General features: G+C 41.5%; 1 protein-coding gene across 1 annotated transcript in view; it reads left to right on the top strand.

The window, feature by feature from the left end:
• pdzrn4 (PDZ domain containing ring finger 4) overlaps window positions 1–1781 on the top strand; it is a 35928-nt gene extending 34147 nt beyond the window's left edge. The window contains exon 9 of the mRNA XM_047574748.1: window positions 48–1781. Within this exon, the coding sequence (XP_047430704.1) occupies window positions 48–620 (573 nt within the window). The 3' untranslated portion in view covers window positions 621–1781. The remainder of the gene's footprint in view (window positions 1–47) is intronic.
• Window positions 1782–16853: the final 15072 nt, after the last annotated feature.

Genomic DNA, 16853 nt, shown 5'->3' with positions numbered 1-16853 from the left:
AAGCACTTTAGAAGAACACCATGCTAACAATGTTCTCTGTGTTTCAGAGCTACATGCAGCTGCTACAACAGCACTCATCCCTGGAGTATTCTCAGAGCCAGCTCAGTCTCCTGAGTCTGTGTCGAGATCCCGTGCACCGCAATGGACGGCCTGGGGAACCCCGTCTAGAGTGGAAGGTCAAAGTCCGCGCTGACGGGACGCGCTATGTTGCACGGAGGCCTGCGCGGGACCGCATACTTAGGGAGCGGGCGCTAAGGATCAGAGAGGAAAGGAGCGGCGGCATGACCACAGATGATGATGCCATGAGTGAGATGAAGATGGGCCGCTACTGGAGCAAAGAGGAGAGAAAACAGCACTTGGCGCGGGCCAGGGAGCAAAGAAAGAGGAGGGAGTTCATGCAAAAGAGCCGCCTCGAGTGTCTAAAAGAGGGGCCAGCTAGTGGGGCTGAGGGCAGGAAGGAAATCAATATCTTAGAGCTCAGTCACAAAAAGATGATGAAGAAACGAAATAAAAAGATCCTGGACAACTGGATGACAATCCAGGAGCTGATGAGTCATGGAGCCAGAGTCCCAGAAGGTTCCAAAGTACATAATGCCTTCCTATCTGTCACAACAGTTTAGCAGACATGTTTGATACTCCATATTAAATACGGAACATTTTTTTAATCCCGTGGCCTGCATATCAGTAACTACTACTTGGTTTTAAAAAGTTTGAGAGAATAAATCAATGCTGAGGACTTCTGTAGCATTCCCATGTCAACTTTGTAACGACCACTTTAAGAATGTCAGAACAGTTCTTCTGTCATTACCAGACCTCCACCATTAAAAACTTTACTCTAACTGTTTTTACACTGGCTCCTGGTAGCATACAAACAGAATTACATAGGAAACAAAGGAACCAACACATCAACTTTGTGTATCTACAGAATGTGTTACGTTTCCATGCTTGTCATTCTTCTGTTTCGTTGCATATGAAGCGACTTCTCTTGCCTCGTTCAAGGTGGCATTTTTTTTATAATGGGGAAAGTACAATATTTTTCACACTTTGTAAGCTTTTTGTAAGGATTTTTTACACTGAATGTCAATGTACTGTAAACATTTTATTGTAATTTATTATTTATGTTTGTATAACCAAACCGTCAACGTCAGAGGTGACACTATTTGATTGTACTGTTGTCCGCACTGTGTGCCAGACTAGCACAGAGAGATAAGAAAGAACCTCATGAGCCTGCTGAAGGACAACAATTCTCCTGCTCAATATACTCCTTTCATTGTGCTGATAACAACTGGAGCCAGAGTTATCTGAAAAATGTAAAGCACTAATTTTAAAGCACTGAGAATATCAATATGCTATCTCGAAGGCTCACATTATTCATGAGCTGGGGCGGCTTTTTGAAATCAATTTTACCTCAACTTACAGTCAAATCTCTGATCTATCAAGTGTTTGAATGCTTGGCTAATGGAACCACTGACTTAACCTGCAACCCTTACTTTATAACATAAATGTGTATTATGTTAAAGTGTTAAACAGATTCATATTTATATTGTTTACTGTTATTTGTATTTATTGTAAATTAATTTTTATGGTCCGTCTGATAAATGTCTCACATAAAGTGACTACCGTTGAAAAGGCAACTCTTTTTCGAGGCGCCATCAAGAAAATGTATCATTTTGCAGCCTTTCAATTCAAAACTGCTTCTTACTGTAAAGTTTATTGAAGAGGCCTTGAGGCGGTGTTTGTTGATGGTGATGTTTGTAATAAAAGAATAACATTAGAAATGACAAACATGTCCTATATTCAGTAACAATCTCTTAAACAGTTTGTATTAAACACACTAGAGTGTCTTTTATATATGTATATATTGCTATACTAGCTGCATTCTGGGTGGCAATGTCACTTCGAAATTAAAGGACCACCATGTTGGATTGAGTGGCATCTAGGGGTGAGGTTGCAGATTGCAACCCAGTGAATATCTCTCCCTGACTCCTCCTCTTACAAGCACGTAGGAGAGCCAAGATGATTACCATTTCAATCTAATATGTGAAAGGTCCTCCCTAGAGCTTGTGTTGGTGTATTGTTGTATTGTTGTGGTGGTGCAACACAGAGAACTGTTCCTTCTTTACAAGTGAAGGGTTTTCTTAACTAACAAAAGCATAACAATTTGTTACAGGCGGTTATCCACTAAAATAATGAATAATGTTCAATTTCTCCTAATATATCAGTTTAATCCTACACACTGGTAGTTGAGGATGGTAAAAAAAAAATATATCATTTAGCTCAATGTACAGCTAAGAATAGGTGCTAGCTAATTAGCATTTCTGCACACAATATAAATTCAGGAGTGGACGCATTGGTTGTAGTGACACTGTGGTCCCTTATGCCTGAAAACATGTTAATATTAGTGACTAAAGATCAGATTCTACTAGCCAAAAACATCCCAGAGGTTACTCCTTTGAATGTCTCCACTGACTACATCGTGAATTATGCATGCCATGGCCAGCGGTTTACGTGTTTGAGTTTGAAAGGCAAGCTGCTTTTGTGCTCTTTGTGAAGACGAAGGACACATTTGTCTCATGTGCATGTGCATCAGGCCAGGGATACACAACAGGAGAGAACAAAGCAGTTTATCTAAGACACATAATGAAGGAAATACCTTGCGGTAAAAGCTGCAGCTGATCAATACTGTGCAATCAGTTACACTCTAAAAACATGAAGTCTATTTGTAAATGATTATAAAGAAATTGATTGCTGATTAAACGCGTAGGGGGAATGACGGCTACACCTGGGGGTGTACCACACCTGCCTGCAGGCCGAACTGCATCAACCCTCCTGATCTCCATATGCACACTCAGGTGAAATCATAAAGCATTTTGATGTTTTGTGGCTTGATAGCACACATAGTAATTTAGCTTGTCACTATAGTTTACAGTATTCATATATTCGTAGCAGGATGACTGAGTGACAGTGTGGGGGTGGGATATGGGTGCAGGGAGTGTGTGTCAGGAGGGGGGGTGCATGTCCATTTACCGATAGGAAGCATCAAAGCCAAGCTATACTCCCCTTTCAAAGCATTAAGGAGACACCAGTGATGTCTCCTCATCCCCTGTCAGTCTGCTGTGCCTGTCCACAGCCCACTGAACTGAAGAATTAATGAGAGGCATCAGACTGGCATCCCCATCACCAGCGCCTTTATGCATAACATTAAATCAGGTAAGCACTGCGCCTACTTTTTCTCTCAGCTATCTCCCATATAACATCCAACCGGTTACATCTGTGTGACAGAAGTGGTACAGGAACCAAGGAATAATTCGCTACAGTCAACTTTGTATTATAAATGATTAATCCCAATGTGCGCAGCAAAGATAATTGAATGCATTTGAATGCTGATCTCTTACCCATTAGTGGCTTGAAACGGGAACAGGCTTGGATTTCGATAGCACCACAGCATGAATGAAACTCAGAGTTTAATGCTAAAGCTTTGGAGGCTTGGGTTTGCGAACAGGCATCAGGCTTTTAAGATAAGAGAAAACCACCATAACCCCAGGGAATAAGATTACTCAAGGACGTTTCTTTAGTGTTTCAGAACTATGCAGTTAACACACAGGGCCTCACATGGCTCTTAGTTTTTATAACTATATTGCATATTTTCTTGACGGTATTTTATTATGAATTATGAAACAAGAGTCCATAGTTTTGGTTAACTACATACCAGCTACTAGCAGTATATGCTACAAGTAAAGCTGTAGTTTTATGAGTGTTACATTTCTCCAAAGAGCTGCTGTTGGTTGAAAATGTCAGTACCATCCTGCACCATTCACATTTTATAATCAAGATGCAAATGTTATTGAAAACCAACAGGTTATGTTCTCTAAATGCAGAGCACAGCTTTCTTTTAAATCTGTGTGCATAAAGATGTCATGTTAGGGGCAATTGGGGTTCAGTCTCTTGTTCAAGAACACTCGGATCAAATGGTGAATTTCTAATGGGCAGTCTGCTCAACCCTCTGAGAACGAGTGACTGTGCTTTTGCGCCAAACTTTTCATTTAGCAAATGTGTCTTTGTGAGTGGGACTCATCACACGCACCATGATATGATATTAGCAGGATTCGTCCACGCTTCAATTCTTTCCGCCCTGCTGATCCAGAGAGGTAAAGGAAGGTTGCAATCATGGTGTCTTGCGTTTTCTCCCACAGGTGAAGTTGATCCAGGGTAATCAGGAGAAGCAAATTAATAAGGGGAGGAAGCTTGGCTCACTCTCACGTCTCCTTCTTCAAGCAGCAGCTGTGGTTTCTGTTGTAGCGTTTGCCATTTACTTGTGTTTCATAAGCCTGGAAGTCTTTCTTTTTCTGTCTTATTTTAAATTAGGGGTTAGTTTTGGACATGCAAGGTTAGAGGGGAGACACTAGGTCCTATGGCCCTTTGTGGGCTGGCCCTCTCTTTTGTCTGGACCCTCAGGTTCATAGTCAGTGTTTGAGTTATTCAATTAAACCTTTGCTTGTCTTCTTTACACTCCTGCTCGCTGTCTCAGGTCAGCTAACCAGCTGCTCCTGGAGGTACCGAGGTCTTTCTGTTGCTGCTCCCAAACTATGGAACAATCACCGCTGCACATCAGACAAACCCCCTCACTATCCGTTTTTAAAACTTGTCTTAAAACCCATTTTTATTCCTTGGCTTTCAACCCAGTATGCGTTTTCCCAGTTTACTTCTATTGTTTTAATTGATTTTTTTTTTTTTTATTATTATTATTATTTTTTTATGTTCCTTTCCATATTTTACCTGTGTACAACACTTTGTTTCAGCTCTAGCTGTTTTTAAAGTACTCTATAAATACGTGAGCCTTTGACCAACTTGTCATGAGTCAGCAGAAATGAATAATTCTTGCAATTTTAAGGAATTTGTTTATTTCAGTACCAAGTGCAAATTTAGTCCCTCTAGGAAAACTTCCAGCTGTTTGTAATTTCAGGCCACACCCCTTGCAAATCCCATGTGTCTCAAATCCATCCCCTTCAACCATTTCTCTTTTCAAAAACATCCAAAATACGTCAATCGGTTTAACATGAATGGTGCATTCTTTGAAGCCGCCATCTACTAATAATAGCCATGTCAAAATGTCTAGTTCATATTTGAAAACTATATAAGGGAAAAAATGAATTAAAAAATTTTATTTTCATAGACTTAATCTAAGAGATGTTTTCATTTCTTGGTAGTTCGGGAAAAGTTTGGTTGGTGTGTGTTGGACGCTCTTCATTGGCACGATGTGCCCCCAACCCAAACACACACATGAGAATTCAATATATCCCGCATCCCTCTTCTACCTTCTTCTCATCTGGATGTGTCTCATTCAAATTCCAGGAGCTCCAGTGAGCCGAGCGGGTCGACTGCTGCGCTGTAGCGCAGATGAAAAAGAGCTGTATCCTGGCTCTCTTTAATCTAACGACGCCTTTGAAGCAGCCGCCAGTGAGCGAAACCAGAACAAAGTCAGGTGTTCTAATGCTGAGATGCTGGTTTAGACGCTGGGATGGGTAATGGGTGACACGCCGTGTGTGCGTTCGTGTATGTGTGTTTGAGTGTGAGTACACAGTGTGCCATTAAACTAAAAGGGGGTCGGTCCTTGGTTGATGCCCCTTAATGAGGCCTAAAAAAAATCCATACCAGTATGTCATATGAAAAACTGCTCATTTTGCATGATTTTTAAGTTTTAGTGAGAGCAACAACAGGGAAACACAGAGAAATATAAGGCAATGGACAAAAAGAATTTGCAAGACAGTGCAAAGACAAAACGTTCTATGGGGCCATTCAAGGTTTTTTTTTTTTGTTTTTTTTTTTTAAATGACTTGGCACTAGGTGGCCGAGAATGAGTCAGGATGGTTCATGGAAAATCAGAAAATTCTATCAAACATAAAATACAGCAGTCAAAATTGACTTGATTTTCTTGTGTAGGGCACCGAGCCCAGCTGCTATTAGATGGAAAGTGGTGCTGCTCAAGACTCAATACAAATCATTTTGTACTGACTAGCTATTTTGCACAGCTATTGCAACCCAATTTCATTCGACTAAATTAGCAAAACATCAGAGGGCACTACCTGCCAGCCCTTTGGGAGTGCTGCCAACCCATCCTGTGGCCTTTTGTAATTCTGAAGTATGAAATCATTTTGCCATCCTATCAGTCTTCAGTATGTGTGTGCGACCCAAGGAAACGTAAACAAAGAGCAGATTATTACCCACAAACATGCGGAACAACTCCTGTCACCCCATGTAGGAGACTGTTGAGACCTTAGCTCATTCAGTCAGTGCACTGCTGGGTTTCTTTCTGCCCACACCCTCTGATAAATATATCGGTCAATGTACTTGTCATGTCATTCTGTACAAAATGTCTAATCAACCAAAAGATTTGGACCAACTGACGTAGTGGGAGAGTGCAGAAGAAGGAACAAGCAAATGTCTGACAAGCTTTTAAAACTGCGGTTATTGTTAGCATGTTGGTACACAACTCTTGCGCACTGATACCCACATCCATACCTACCAGTAATTCCTCATGAGGCTCTGACTGGCCCACACCTCTGTGAAGAAACTGCAAAGGCATAGGTCGAAACCTTTTGAGGCCTTGTAATGCCGTATGATCTGTGAGAAATGGAACTGTGAAAGTAATGCTATAACTATGCTTTACCCATATTTTTCCACTGACTGAAATGAATGTAGCTCAAAGGTTGGTAAGCTATGTGGTAATTTCAGGAGTGTCATGCATGACAGTTAACTCCCACTTATTCCAGCGAGGTTGTTGAGGGGTAAACAGTTTGAGGCTATGGTTATACTGGGATGGTCACGTCCCACCTCATGAATATGCTATGCCCACCAAAGCACTGAGAGGAAAAAACAATCAGCGGTGTGAACTCCATTTACACCTTGTGCGTTGTGTGCAGTGCAGACTGAATGACCTGCAGATGTAGATTTGATCAATCAGTGTTGTTTGCCACGCCAACAACAGCCAAGTCCGCCATACATTAAAACACGCAGCACAATCAAGAGTTGCGTCTTATGGTGTAATAAATGACTGATTAGGGTTGGGTAATGACTGATAATTTTCCATTCATTAAACTTCTATTCACCGCCCCAATTATGCACTAATGACTCATCCAGACTCCTAATTAACAAAATGGATATGTTTCACAGTCTTGAAGGACAACTAACTGCACTCCTGTGCAACTTCGGTAGCAAACGCAAACATTTCAGCAGAACCCTTTTATACCTTTTAGCACAAAAGGCCTGTACTGTCTGTTTTGGTACTTTGGATTAAGACAAATCAACCTTAGTGTTAACTATGAATGATCAGTTCTACAGCAATACTAGAAGCCACTGTTGAGTGTCTGCCTATCATCCGTTTTTGCCCCAGCCAGCTGTCTTTTAAAAACCTCCAAGTTCAGAGCCCATGCGGCGCAGTGAGCTGTTATTTTCACATGAAAACTCATGCAGAGCGGTAAGACTCACTACAAAGGTGGCTCAACTTGTGCTTAATGAGTGGTATCAAAATATTCAGAGGCCAGAGAGTTCCTGTGCAGATTTAACACTTGAGGAAATTGGAACAGAATAAGTAGAAATGGTGGGGTGGTGGGAAACATAAAAGGCTTTTAACTGTACCTTTATGGCACGGTGGATACAAATGAGAGTTTCTCGTGGCTTTAAGTAGGTGTGGGTGTTTTTCAGGATATTACTCGAGTCATAATTCCCTTTTGGTTTGTCATTTCCACCTGAACAATTGCACATTCCTCCTCTAAACACACAGAGTATACACTTTATAAAGCAAATGAAGTGAATACAGAAAGACTACTGAATACTTAAGCTCTTTCTCAAGTACGCGTTTTGTCTGCGTGACTGAAATCGTTCTGATTAGTGATTTCAACAAAACTGTTTCCATGGAGGCTAAATAAAAGGATCTAATAAGATGGAGTATAAGCATTTACATGCTTCAAAATGAGCTGATTCGATCTAAATTAGGTGATTGTATGAAACGTTTTTATTCTGATTATTAACAGAGCCCCAGTGTCCATGTATTCAAAGTGTGACAAAGGCAAAAAACATACATAAAAATGCCAAATTTGATCAGAAGACACTAGAAAATAAATATACAGTAACCCACTACAAAATGTCTTTTTTGATACATATTTACTCTAAACAGCTTTAACATATCTGTCAGATTAGCATAATGCTTTGCAGATGTCCTTTGTGTGACAATAACATCTGCTTGCAGCTGGTGTCATAACCCAGCCAATCTAAAACCTGGTTTACCCCGAGAGAATAACATATTCTGTTTCACTTTCTCCTGTGATGGTGAAGGCTTTGATTAGACAGTGATGTGCTCAACTATTGATCTGGCTGACTGCTCTTTATCTTGCTCAGTTATTACTGGTTTACTGAAGGCGTCGCGATGGGCTTAGTGCTTTAGAGTGCTGTGTTGGGAATATCTGCTCTGCTCTGCTTGGGGGGTTCAAAGCCCCCTTGGGCAAAGTAGGGGAAAAACAGCTTTTTCCAAAAGTAAAAAAAAAAAGAAAAAAGAAAAAAATGGCTTCTCAAATAAAAAATGTTGAAAGCGACTGAGTTCATACAAATACCCAACCAATACCTAACTGGAAACTGCCACAAGGCGCCCAGAAAAGAGAAGGTTATGGCCTTTTTATTCAAAATGTGTCCAAATGGCACAGTTTGGAAAAGCCTGGTTATACACTTAGAAAAAAGGGTAAAATTTTAACTGGAAGTAGGCAAGACTTTGTGCTATTGTATCTTGTGTCATCCAGATGAGATCTGTCCTCAGTTTCCTCTAAAAGGCATCAGATAGCAAAATAAATTCAGGCCAACCCAACAGCTTCTTATTTTTAACTGTGTGCCAACTTTGATTCCATAAGAAAAATACCACTTATACCAGAGGGATTCTGACTTTTGTGATAGAAATGTCAGAGTCCCAACTTTCAAAAGAGACCAACACCATGCATAAGCTCCAAACTGTTCGTGAACAGCATTCAATTTCCTTTGGATGTGTCCCAAATAGGCGTTTCTCTGCAAAGTAGGTCCTAATACTAAAGGATTAATAATATAATAATGTAAATCATCCTGACACAGTTTGAGAAGCAGGAGAATAAGAGCAACATCATGACATGAACCACATTTGTTTTGTTTTTTTTTTGTTTTGTTTTTCACAAAAAGCCATCTGGCTTAAGTTCAAACTACTGAGTCGTATTCTGCATGGTTACACACAGGACAGGAATAACCAGGGTCATTCAATGACAACCTATTATACATCATTTTAGGTCCATGGGAAATGTAAATTAAGGCCTCAGACTATACACTATTATCATTGGTTGTGGACTGTCAGCAACCGCCAGATGTGGTGTTGCTTTTCTTTAATGGAGCCACGGATACAGGGTCTCTGGGCTGGGTGGCTGCAGGGGTGGCTACTGGGTACTCCTTCCATCCTGGGGAGAAAGATGGCAACATGCTGTGCGTTATTTTATAGTCAAAACTCTGGGCATGCTGGCAAGACTGTGGCACTAAATGGACAATTACTCTTTCCACTAACATTGTTGAATCACTAAACTGGGAGGAAACAACTAATGTGCCCATTGTCATGGTGTATTTATTTATTTTTTTAGAATAAAAAAATAGGTTTTTGGACAATATGACACTAAGTACAAGGGAACTAAATTGGCAAAGCCTATAAATAAATAAATATTCCACTTAAGTACAGAGACATATAATTTTCATTCTTGCACAAGGAGACATTCATTTGGGGCGTGCACTTCTTTTGATCCTTTCAGCAAAGTCTATTGACCATATGGATCACTGGATACTGAAGTGTTTGCAGCAAGTTACTTCATCCTCCATAAATAGCTCCCTGAATGGCCTACTTGGAAATGGGCGCTCTAACCAAGTGTCATTAGGCCTGATGAAAGCAAATTGATTTCAGTGGCAAGAGGATTTCCAGAAGAACAAGTGCCTCCGCGAGATTATCTTTAACACAGAGAGGAGGTGGCTTCTCTTCTTTTTGTTCTTTTTTATGTTTAGGCAAAGGTGAACAGATGGCGTTCCTGTTGTCTACAGTCCCTGTGAAGCTGTGAAAAATGAACACAGGAAATGAGACAAGTCCCAGTCGGAACAATTGTTCTGGGTTTATGAGAAGCTGAGCTGTGGTGTAGTTAATCCACTGGGGGGAAAGAGAGCCTGGCATGCCGTGATGAATTTGGTGAAAGGCTTTTTAAAGTTGCATTTAAAAAGTCCGCATCGAGTGCAGTGAATTAGGAGAAAAGCAATAAAAGCTGTGCGATCTTCACTTGTGACAAATTGACATCCTTACATGAAGGAGAAATGTTTCCATCCCCCATAGCATCCACAACCTTCCAAATTGGCTCTAGATATCAAAATGTACCTGTTTGTATATGCAAAGCTTGGCTTCAGTTCAAGAAGAAGACACACAAGTGCAAGATGTGGGTGTTAGGTTTAAAGAACAAAAGGAGAGCTTTAATACAAAGTTGAAAACCTTAACAAGACTCTCACAAATCACAAACATGCAAGGAAAGCAAAGGAAACAAGACAAAGATGGAAAACTTGCCATGCAAGCACAAGGGAGGAAGTAAATTTATGACATGACACAAGATGCTTTCAAAGTATATAGTGCAAGAAATAAGCAAAACATATGATGAGTACAAAGCAGTGGACCCATGTAGCCTGTACCCAATTAGTGATTAATGAAAGAACTGCAATTTCTGGACAGTCTACATCAACGCCTGAAGTACAAAATAGAAATAAAGCAGAACTTAAGACTCTATGGCTGTGCTAACTGCTCTTTGACAAATAATGAGCCTGTGTACTTCGTGTCATCAAGTGCTAGACTGAAAGGGGGTTGTGTGTAACCATTTCTTCACAAAAGCATGATCCGACATTCACACCCACTTCGCGCCATGATTGGAACCGCCATGTTGAGGTGGGAAAAGAGCCTCAACTTGTCCCTTAAGTTCTCACTTTCCATTTTTAGCACAACTGCTTCCCATGTCAACTGGCTTTTCATTTCAGACGACACTGGTGAAACATGCTCTTTTCCAGCGTAGCTCAATCTTTAGTTTGGCACACTGAGCTAAACTAAAGCCCCTTTCACATCGAGCAAAAAACCCGGGTCAAACACCCGGTAATCAACCCAGGATTTTATCGGCTCAGCTCGATACGGCTTCAATGTGAACAGGAATGACCCGTCGACCCGGGTTTTATGCTCTGGCGTTGATGTATCTGCCTGTAACATTCTGATTTTGTCCCTCGATGCCCTGACAAACTGTATCGCTGTAGAAGCTTTTTAATGAAACAAATCAAATATGTTGTAATGGAAGCACTTGTGTTAATTAGTCCTACCTCATGTTTGGGAAATTGCACCGATCGGAGAATGCATGTGCGACTGTGTTTATATAGAGCATGTATAGCAATATCCCACAACGATTTAACGATTATGGCAACTAGTAATCCGCAAGCTGCATCCGAAGAGAAGAGGAGATTTGGCGGCAGATATCTGGCACTGTGCAAGACACAGTGAGTTATTATAATATCAGCAACCTTTTGAGAGAGCGGGGGTTTGACCGGCCAATTCTTCAGGTCATCAAAAATCTGAAAGCGTTAAAAAAAAAAATACACCCATTCTGTACAATGTATGCAATGACATATTAGAGGGAGGAAAAAACAGACACGCAGGTCTCACAGTGGGAGGTCTGACCCTTCTGGCGATGTGAAAGCACACAAAAGGCGAGTCGAAAATGTGGTTTTCGATGGGAAAGTGGTATAAGCTAACTAACGTCAGCACGCAAACAAAACGTGCGAGCATCTTAATTTAGCATGCTAGCATGCTAATATTTGCTAATTGTAAAACATATAGGTAATGAAGTAAGAAATTTAATGACATTACCAGTGTTACAGTAAAGTTCACCTTTGACTTTTTGGAGCCAGATTCCAATTAACGTTTGTCTGAAAGTCTAGAATATAAATCTGGTAACACACCACAGCCCTCAGATTGTACTGTCGTCTAAATACTGTAGCACAGAGTACTATGTCGCTCTTTCTCTTATGTCCATCATACATCATAAAGCCCATCTAGACAGTTTGGCTAGCCCTGCAGATCTTCACCAGAAGGCCAAAAAGTGCAACTCCAGACCAAATTTCTCTCACTAAAATGGTACCTCCAAGCCAACCTGATTATGCTCCTAGAAAATAAATAATAATAATAAATAAAGGAAATCTTAAAGGTCTTAACCTAATTTCACTTTAATCCATCCAGTTGTTGTTGAGAGAACTCAAGTATCCCACCATTTCCATTTCTCCTCGGTCAAACTGCCTCAAGCAATCTAATATATATATATATATAACTTAAAGGATACACTGTAGAAATGATGTTGTTATACAGTATACTGATGAGGAAGGCTCTGAAATCTGTGTAACTTATTTAGTCATAAAGTAGTCGAGGATTTAACTTTCAACTCCCCTTGAAAGAAGAACTAAAGAGGTGCTGTGAAGGATTGATGAAAATCAATAAAAGATTCATCTGAGAAAAAAACACAAGACACATTGATGAATATCAATAATAATAAAAATAAATAAACAGCTTTAAACCAAAGCCGCTTATCTGACAGCATGACAGAGAAGTGTATGCTTTGGGATCGATCATGCTAATGAACTGTTTCACACTGCGGAGCTCTGTAAATATCAACCCAACGGCCGGTCAATAAAGACAAACTCTGTACGTCTTGTGTTGCATTTGTTTCTCCCGCTGACTTAACAAACGTGCGTTTTGCCTCACTCACTGATCGATTGAGTCGCTATTACGAGAAGATTTGTCACGTAAGTCATCACCACTCGGCTGCATCGGCACATTCAGGTTATTACTGGAGAAGGCCCTCTCATGATCAGGGGGAGTCATAGTCTCAAAAGTAATTGCGTTTTGACAAAGCAATGCTGAGTGGAGGGATAAAGGACTGAGGATGTTCTCCACGGAACTGATTATGAATGAGACAATTGACAGCCTACATTGTTCTTTCTTCAACACACTCTTCCCAGGTACATGGAGACCTTGCTAGATTAGATTGAGGAAAATAAGATGTGAAATTATGAATTACCAAAAGTCTAGAGCTAGAGGAACAATCAATGACGGAAACAACCGGATGGAAATACACCAATTAGACATAACATTATGACTTGACTGGAGAAGTAAGTAACATTGACCATCTTGTGACAATTCGGTGATCTGCTGGGAAATTTTTGGACAAGACCAGACGCCCCCACCCCATACCAATTACACTCCTTGATGGCACCTGACACAGGCACACTCACAAAAAAACATGAAGAACAACACAAGGTATTGAGAGACCACTACCCTGATCCCATTCACTGTCACAACTGTAGGGGGCACAGGGGAGACTCGCATAGTAGGACAATGGTCATAATGTTATGCCTGATATATTTGTGTGTGTGTGTGTGTGTGTGTAATGTATAGCCCACAATATTGCCATATAGTGGGTACATTCCCAATGATTCAGTGCAGCATTAGGAGGACACGTGACTAATCGCTGTAAATTCAGGACACAGTGACAACAGGAACCAGAATAGCCAAAATAAGGATAAGTAGTTGCTGTAAGTAAGTTATAGCACCTTGACGGATTTAAACATATACTTTGATACAATTTTCCAAACATTTGAAATGAAAATGTGAGACGTTCCTATGAAAAGCTGCAAGGACGCGGAGCAGCGGTAAGAATAGCAGGTAAATGCTGAACCAGGGAGCAGCTCTGAAGGATCCAGTAGAAAATGGACTGATACATTATGGGTAAAACGTAGATTTCAAACACTTAAAGCTGAATTACCTCTGAACCCTCATTGCCCACCTGGTTGAGTAGGCACTCCACAAACTGAGGCTACAATACTCAATGTAGTGTCATTTCCTGCACGTCGTCCATTAACAGTAGCTTCCTGTCTCTCTACTGATCTATTTAATAAAGTCAGTAACTTAAAAAAACCTGCAGTTATCAGTTATTGTGAAAGGAATTATGCTTTTTGCCACATGCTTCAAAGATTTCCCCCTCTGTTTACTGTCACTTATTTTCCTGTTCTTCCGCTCCACAGCTTGTTGCCTGTGCAAACACCAACGCTTCCCTGCAGGGCTCTTCATAATCATGTAATCCGTCCATTCACTAGATGGAACCTCGCTAAATCTCCCTTATACTTAGCTCCGTGATGTCTTCAACCCCCCGAGGAGGCCTCCTATTAACCAATAGGGTACAGTTGAGCTAATACTACAAATCCTCCGATCTTGGCTTGCTGATAAGGGGAAAGACCTGAGGAAAGCCGTAGGGGGGAGTGGAATGACTATTAACACTGGACCACCTCAACCCACGCACACTTCCACGTGTATACACACACAAACACACATAGGGCCCCCACAGACGGCTTCTATCTCCCTTTACCTTCCATGTCTGCCCCTGCCTGTCCCTACATGTGAATCGCGGGGGCCATACGTCTATATTGTGTGTCAACACACAATCTAAATGCAAATGGTTAATCGTTTCTGCTGTCACCCACAGCCTCCCGGGAACTGACGCGCGGCCCCTACAGACATTCATATCGTTATTAGGTTAGTGGGGAAGCGATCACAGGTACGATCAAATAATTAAACCTGCATTTTTTTTTTCTTTTTTTTTTTTGTTGCATTGCAGTGCCTTGGCCTCCGTATAGCCAAGGGACACTTTTGGTGTATTTGCGTGCAGGCCTGTGCTCCAATAAGGAATGCCGCCGTGTGAGGACACTGAGGGGAATTTTTGTGTTTATTACCGCTGCGTTATTATCTAGCGCACGCATGGTTTTGAATATTAAAGAAATACATCTTTAAAATTGTTTAAAAATGTCTAATGCACCATTTGTCTTCTCATTTTTTTTAATTTTTTTTTTCTTCCTGCCGGGAGAAAAGCTTAATTACATTTTAATGGCGGTGTAGGCATTTAACCTTTACTGACACCAATACATTTGCTGCCCTCAGCTGCATGGTGTTCAGTATAAACACGGGGGAATAGATCCTCGGAGCCGGACCAATTAAGGGTGGGTAGTTTAATTCTGCGCTCACTTCCACATTGTGAAAGGAAGAGGGAGAGGAGAGCAAACCACACATACTGGGAGCTACGTGGCAATTAGGGGGGAAAGAACGCCACCGCGGACGCAGCTCCTTTTGAGGGTTTCTTAACATGACGCATCTGATATCGGAGGTTAATGTTTCCCTCTACCGGATTCTCATCCCAACGGACACACCCAGACATTTCCTGCCTTCAATGTTTAGGTTGTGCTTTGGCAACGATGGATCGTTCCTCGTGGTTTACTCTGAGTATTAGTGATCCTCTGACGAGATGGATCACTGAATAATTCTGCTCAGAAATCCCCTCTGAGGGTTTATTCTGTGAGTGTCACAACCACGCAGCGGCTTTACAGTAAGAAGGTTTCTCTTCTTACACATCAGTCTAATGATCATCCTACATCTCTTACAGACACATTTTGGCTAGTTGGGAACTGTTGAAGTGTTCGTTTGGAGGAGGGGCAACAAGGTTTAGTATGCAATTATGCAGGGGAAAAAAAAAAGGAGAGCAATCCCTTGTGAGGCCTGCACTCTAACTAGAGGCTACCGTATTGGAGTTGTGGCTCGCAGCTTTTTCTTTTTTGAATAATTCCTACTTCCTGCATTCATTACTGCCTCTGTGGTCTAGCGGAGGAAAGGCGCAGCGCTATTGTGTCAAAAAAAAACACAACGTATTCATTCCGGTGCTTCGAGGCATTTCACTGCTGATCACGGTAACTGGCTCCAAAGTCAGAGAGGACACTTCCCTCCTGTGATATTTCATTTCTCCCGTTTCCATGAAGAGCGAAAGCGAGAAGCGCTGGAGTTAAAGAGCAATTAAAAGACGAGGTGGAAAAAAAAAGAAAAAGAAAAGAGAGAGCTTAATGTGTTTTGACGCTGACGGAAAACAAACTGTGTTGCTGTGGTGAAGACGCCTCGCCGTTGAGCTCCCCCGCCACTTTGTTTGAACAACTTATCGCATCACAAAAGCGACTAATTCACCTCCAGGCACTAGTCAAGGCCCCGCCCTCTTTTTTTTTTGTCTTCTTTTATTTTGAGCGGAGTGGGGGGCATGTGTCAAAATGCATGTCCTCCCAAAAGCACCCGCAGACACCTCCATCCAAGGACAAATCAATTAGCATTGAAAGACGGGCAGACGGTTTTGAGGAATGTCAGCGCCGGCGCCTCAGGTGAGAGGCTTCGGCAACTGTCAAGGAGGATACTCGTCTGAGCGATTTCTACCCCCCCTCATGTCATCCGAACGCGCCTCCCTGAGAGCCTCCGCCAGTGTCAGACACATGCTGCCACAAAGAGGCAGGATGCAAAAAAAAGCAAAGAATCTAAGGGAGAGAATGTGAATATTTCACGCTCATATTATCAAACTGAATCCTAGATTCCTTCAGAATTACCCCCAGGTGATGCAAAGAGGCCGCACCCAGAGAGCAAAAATGGGGATCAGGATGAGAAAGTATGACAAGATTATTAATTCTGGATTTCCACATCTGACGTAAGCGACCTAATCTTTTTGCCGATCGGACACTTACGGACAGACAATGCATCACAGCGATGCCTAATTATGTGATTTCCTAGCGTCTTTCATTTTAGCTTCCGACCGACAAGATAACAAACTAACTGAATTAAGGCTAGCTGCTTATCTGCGGGTTGCCGGGACGACGGCTCGGTTTGTTAATAATTGAGGCGCGGTGGAGACAGGTACAAAGGCAGCCATTTTGAGAAG

Source organism: Mugil cephalus, chromosome 22, assembly GCF_022458985.1.
Source record: "Mugil cephalus isolate CIBA_MC_2020 chromosome 22, CIBA_Mcephalus_1.1, whole genome shotgun sequence".
NCBI lineage: Eukaryota > Metazoa > Chordata > Actinopteri > Mugiliformes > Mugilidae > Mugil > Mugil cephalus.
Note: the sequence above shows the minus strand (reverse complement) of the source record. Positions and strands in the feature narration are given on the sequence as shown.